The sequence below is a fragment of the Chrysochloris asiatica genome, unplaced genomic scaffold, assembly GCF_000296735.1.
Source record: "Chrysochloris asiatica unplaced genomic scaffold, ChrAsi1.0 scaffold00330, whole genome shotgun sequence".
NCBI classification, from domain to species: Eukaryota; Metazoa; Chordata; class Mammalia; order Afrosoricida; family Chrysochloridae; genus Chrysochloris; species Chrysochloris asiatica.
In genome coordinates, this window is record NW_006408848.1 from 2073335 (window position 1) to 2079544 (window position 6210).

A 6210-nucleotide genomic window follows, 5' to 3' on the forward strand; every position below is an offset into this window, starting at 1 on the left:
AGGGTTGCCCAAGCTAACTGAAGATATCAAAAGAGCGCCTGTACCCTTGACAACTGCCAGGGGAAAACTATAAAGTTAATTATATCACAAACTCCAAGGAACTAAAGTTATTTGGATTTGAAGGACTACCTGGACTAAACCTTGGCAGCTCATAGTGAACTGATAAATTGAGAATAAAGTTGGTGTTAAGCATTTTAGAAATGCTTTAGTCTTGGTGGTAGGGCTTTGAAATGTTTGCTGATTGCCTATAATTGCCCAACTATGCATATAACAGGATGAAGGCAATAGTTTCCATTTCCATAATTAAGATGAAGTTACCATTTAAGGGAAAGTTAAAGTATATGAAATTTGTAAAAAAAAAATATATATATATATATAGGAAAACATCTTAATAATCTTGGATTTGGCAATGGATTCCTAGATACCAAAAACAAAAGTAATGAATAATAGATAAATAACTTGGACTTTATAAAAATTAAACACTTTTATGAACCAAAGGACACTATCAAGAAGTTAAAAAGACAGCCTACAGAATGGCACAGTAGTTAAACATCTTACTGCTAAAAGAAAGGTCTGCAATTTGAGCCCATCAGCCACACCATGGGAGAAAGATGAGGCACGCAGTTTTCATAAAGATTTCAGCCCTGGAAATCTACTCTATTCTAGAGGGTTGCTATGAGTTGGAATCAACTTGACAGGAATGGGTTTGGTTTTGAAATCTGATAAGGGCATAATGTCCAGAATATATAAAGAATTCCTACAACTCACCAACAAAAAGACAAACTACCTATGTCAACTTAGGTGAGGGAGAAGGTAATATACAATAAGAGGAAGGTTGGCAAAAAAAATGATAGAGGCAGGGGAAGGCACTGAGTGCAAGAGTTAAAGGCAATAAAAGCAAGTATGTTATATACACAATCTTACAATAACAGTGACCTACAGGTAGAAGCATGAATAGATATGCAGGCTGTATGGGTGTGGGAGAGAGAGTCGGAGTATATCATTTGCTTTAAAAATATCCATGAATGTGGTGGAGAATATGAGGGGCAAAATTATGAAAACTTCTTAGATGTAACCAAACACATTGAGGGAGTGAGCTTTTAAGCCTGGGCACTCAGGTCCACAGTCTCAGGGGACACCAAGGTCAAATCGCATAACATTGTCCACAGAGACAATGTTGTACAGCCTATTTTGGTAAATGGTGACTGGGATCTTGGAAGCTTGAAAGCAGCCATCTAAGGTGCAACTGCTGATCTCTCTCCCTGTCCCGAGGAAAGAAGAGTGATGAAAATTGAAGACACATGGAAACAATTAGTACAATGGACTAATGAACTACATGGACATTAGTCACCAGGATCATGAGAACAGAAGAACTAGGTGGTGCACCCCGCTACCACTACCAATTCCTAGGAATCACATTGACATGTTCTGGATAGAATGGGAGAAAAGTGTGGAAGAAAATTCAAAATCATAAAAAAGACCAGGTTGACTGGTTAGATAGAGAATGGTGGAACCCCTGAGACTAAGGCCCTTAGTCACCCCTCAGTCTGGGATGGAACACACCTCCATGGCTCAGTTGTCAGCCATATCTAAGTCTTTAAAAGAAGAATAACACTAGTGAGATATGTGCACCTTAAAATAACCAACATTTAAGATCAGAGGGGCAGTATTCACCTAATGACAATGTTCAGAAAGATTAGGAAAGGAGGAGGAACAGAAATAGGAAACATTGGGGAAAAGTTGGATAAATTGGTGTTATACAATGAAGATTACAATTAATGAGATGAAACAAAATGTGTATATGGTTGCATGTGAAACTGATGATCTGCACTGTAAACCTTAAGGAAATTCACACAAAAAAATCTACGGAAGAAAAAAAAGACAACTCAATTTTACAAATAGGTAAAGAATCTGAATATACAGTTCTCCATACAAAATATACAAATGACAAATAAGCACCAACATAACATGAGTCATTAAAAAGAAAAAAGTTCTGGAGATAGTTAAGAGAGTTTTCCACATAGTGAATGTAATTAATGCCACTGAATTGTACACTTTAAAATGCTTAAATGGCAAACTTTTGCATTAGGTATTAGATATCTTTTATCACAATAAATAAAATGCTAAAACAAAAAAGAAAGAAACTGGTAGATTTCAAAGTGGAAGGATATGAAGACTACAAGTTACAAAATAAATCTCAGAAAAACTTACTGAAGTAGACTAGAGCTATCTACCAGGTATGCGAGACAAGCGGGGACAGACTGTCTGTGAGGACAAAATGGGTGAACCCATCACCAGTAGATGTTCTATTTCCCCACTGGGCCATAAGGTTGGTTTGAACCACAAGGTCAACGGTTCAAACTCACCAGCTACTCCTTGCATATCCTAGACAGGGTTGCTATGTGTCAGAATTGACTCCATGGCACTCAACAACAATACGTCCCCTCTAAGCTCTGATATTTTCATTACCGTGTTGTTAAGGGTCTTTGAGTCATTTCTGACTCATACCAGCCCTGCATAGGGTTTCCAAAGAGCAGCAACTCTAAAAAGATCCTTTATTCTAAAGATCCATTTCTTTTTTTCTAATTTTTAAAACCCTTCCACTATGCCCTATGGAACTCAATAACCAGCGCGGCAGCAAAGTCTCCTTTATCATCCCTCATCTAGGTCTCCAAATGCTTCCTAATACAAATCTGGTTGTCCTCTCAGGGCATAGTTCTCCCTGTAGCCCTCTCAAGTTTCACTGGATCTGGAGGTCTGATAGGTGGTGTCTTTGTTCTTCATTGCCATTTTCAGAATTCCATGTCAACAGATTTATCTTCACTGGTCTTCCTTTTCTCCTCATCTCTAACCCTTGGGATATTCTGTCTTATTTCTTCAAGAGTTTATCTTCTAGTTTACTGTCATTCTCTAACACCTATTCTATTTTAATTATTATTTATTTCATTATCCATACAGTAATAAATGTCTCTTCTAATACAATGACCTCTTGGTTCATCCCCTCCAATAGCCTTAATTGTCCATCCTACCTTCGCTATCCTAACCTAGCCATTCACTCCCATGATCCTTGTCATTTCCAATAACTACAATCTTGCCATAATCTTAGTGGCAAGTATGTTGCTCGCACACTGCTATTCTCTTCCTCATATTGTGGTTTTTAAAATATCTGTAATTCTTGATTAAATATAATGCTGGTCCCTTACCCAAACTAGTTTTATAATTCACTGATCCAATCACCCTTTTTTCACTATTTCTCTTTTCCTCTATGTCCTCACCTTTCTTTTTTGCCTATTTTAAATTCCATGGTCAAACATTAAAACCACTCCCTAGTTCCATTCACTTTGTAGTTAATGTTTAACAAAATCACAATCCTGACACAACTCTGTATGTCCTCTACAACTGCATCCACGGTGCTGAATATGGCAGAAAAAAACCATATTCACCCCAACTGGGCTCATTTAAAACTCATGAATGCAGACCTCAAATGTGTGCTTAATGCTGCCTGGCAATCCCATGACACTGCCCTGATCCATCCACTTTCCCACAGTTCTAGCCCATGGCCAGAAAACTACAGCCACACTCATTCATTTGTGTATTGTCTGGAGCTGCTTTCACACTACAGTGGCACAGGGGAGTAATTACTGCAGAGAAATTATGGTCCACAAAATCTAACTATCTGGTCCTTTATAGAAAAAGTTTGCCACCCCCACCCTGATGAAAATCAAAGACCACAGCTTTCAATGTTGGCTTCAACTCAATGTAAAGAAAACAAAAATCCTCACTACTAGACCAATAAAGAACATCAGGATAAGAGGAGATAAGATTAAGTTGTCAAAGACTTCCCTTAGATTGGATCTACAATCAGCACTCATGGAAGCAGCAGTCAGGAAATCAAATGAAGTATTGCACTAGGCATATCTGCTGCACAAGATCTCTTTAGTGCTCAAGAACAAAGATATCAGTTTGAGGACTAAGGTGCACCTAACCCAAACCTTGGTATTTTCAATAACCTCATATGCATGTGAAAGTTGGACAATGAGTAAGGAAAGCCGTAGAAGAACTGATGTATTTGAATTCTGATGTTGGAGGACACTGAAAGTACCATGGACTGCCAGAAAAACAAACAAATCTGTGTTGGGATAAATACAGCCAGAATGCTCTTTAGAAGCCAGGATGGCCAGACTTGCTCTCTCATACTTTGGACACATTATTAGGAGGCATTAGTCCTTAGAGAAGTGGAGTCCTGGTGTGGTGCTGTGGGTTAATGTGCTGGACTGCAAAGCCAGTTTGAACTGCAAGGTCAGTGGTTCAAACCACCAGCTGCTCCTCAAAAACCTTATACAAGGTCACTATGGGTCAGAATTGACTTGATAGTACTTAATAACAACAACAAAGTCCTTAGAGAAGAACATCGTGTTTGTTAAAGTGAAGGGGCAGTGAAAATGAGGAAGACCCCCAACGAGATGGAATTGGCACAGTAGCAGCAGCAATGGGCTCAAGTGTAACAACCATTTTGAAGATGGCGCAAGGCTAAGCGGTATTTCATTCTGTTGTGTACAGGGGTCGCTATGAGTCAGTGCCGACTCGATGACACCTAACAACAATCCTAGACAGCTATTTCATACTTCTCTCTTTTCATATATTACTGCCATCTCCATCTTTACTCTCACCTTCTTTCCTACTTTACCAAGAAGTCTTTAAATAAGAAAGTCACTTGTATAAGCTTCCACCATCACATCTACCCACCTACCATAACTTCTACTCAAAAATCCTGATTTCCTTTCAACACAAACAAACTCTTCCTGTACCCATGACCAATGCTTCTATTTGTAACTAGATCCTGGCTCCTCTGGCTTACTCAAAGACTTGTTTTTCAGTGCCATCAAGTCAGTTCCGACTCATAGCAACCCTATAAAGCATTTGGTGATTCAATCTTGTGATTCAAACCAACCTTACAGTCTAGTGCTTTATCCCACAGACAGCGCCACACCAGAACTCAAGACTAAGCTCCAGTAATTCACCCTCTGACATGTTCATTTTGTTTGGCTCTCTAGTTGATTATTCCCATTTATTTTCAAGCATGTTTGCATTTCCTATCTTGAATATAGAGGGCAAATAATTCTCAGGACCCCAGCTCCATCTTTCACTTATAGCTCCATTCTTTACTCCCCGTCTTTTGCAGGAAATTATCAAGAGCTATTTTTACTCACTAATGCCTTTCTCCCATTCTCTCAAATCCATTACAGTTAAGATTTTGAACCTACCACTCCCTAAAATCTGTTTTAAGATCACTTGTGCCTTCCTCATTGCTGAATTTAACAGTCAGGTCTCACACCTTACCTTGATCTGTCTGCAGTATGTGACACAAATGAAGACCTCCTCTCTCTTGGAAACTTTCTTCATTTGGCCCCCAAATGCCACACCATGATGAATTTCTTGCTACTTCAGTTGGCCACTTCCATACCAGTCTGCTTTTCTGGTTTATTTCCATCTGCCCAATCTTTAAATTGGAAGCCGCAAGGGCTCAATCCTTGGACCTGGTCTTTTCTAAATATAAGCACTTTCTTAGTGATCTCATCCAGTCTCATACTTAATATATAATCTTTAAGTTGATGGCTTCCAAATTTATATTCCTAGCTCAGGCCTGTCTCTTTAACTCTAGCTACCTATATCCAGCTGGCTATATGACTGCTACCATTATGAACATTAAATTTTGCATGAAAGAAGAATATTGGAAAAATAAAGGGCAAAAGCTATAGTCTTTGCAAAAGAAATCCCAATTAGCTTTGGCAGCTAACTGAGGAAAGCTAATAGGACAAGCCTGGAAGCTGGCTTTTTGGGCCCAAAATTTCATATTTCTTTTTACATGCTAAACCAAGCTGTCTTACCTTCTTTAGTGATAGTATCTGCAGTCTCTTTGGCTTTGTCTTTCAGATCTTTCATCACATTATCTACCTGGTACTCATGCTTTAGGAAGACAGGGCGGATGATGCGCTTGTAGATCAGTTCAGCTCCATTAGAAGGGCTTCGTGCCATGCACCACAACAGGAAGCCACACTGCAAATAAAAATCAGAATTAGTAACAGGAGAAAAGCAGGTACTCTGAGAATACCAAATGCTCACCACCACTCTAGGAAAGATTATTGCCTCTAGTATATTTTCCAGTGGCATAACCAATATTTTCTGTAGTATATATATATTTTATATATA

General features: G+C 38.8%; 1 protein-coding gene across 1 annotated transcript in view; it reads right to left on the reverse strand.

Moving 5' to 3' along the window:
* The window catches only part of REEP5 (receptor accessory protein 5), a 96282-nt gene that overhangs the window by 13742 nt on the left and 76330 nt on the right, over positions 1–6210 (reverse strand). Inside the window, exon 4 of the mRNA XM_006875514.1 lies at positions 5889–6057. Within this exon, the coding sequence (XP_006875576.1) occupies positions 5889–6057 (169 nt within the window). The remainder of the gene's footprint in view (positions 1–5888; positions 6058–6210) is intronic.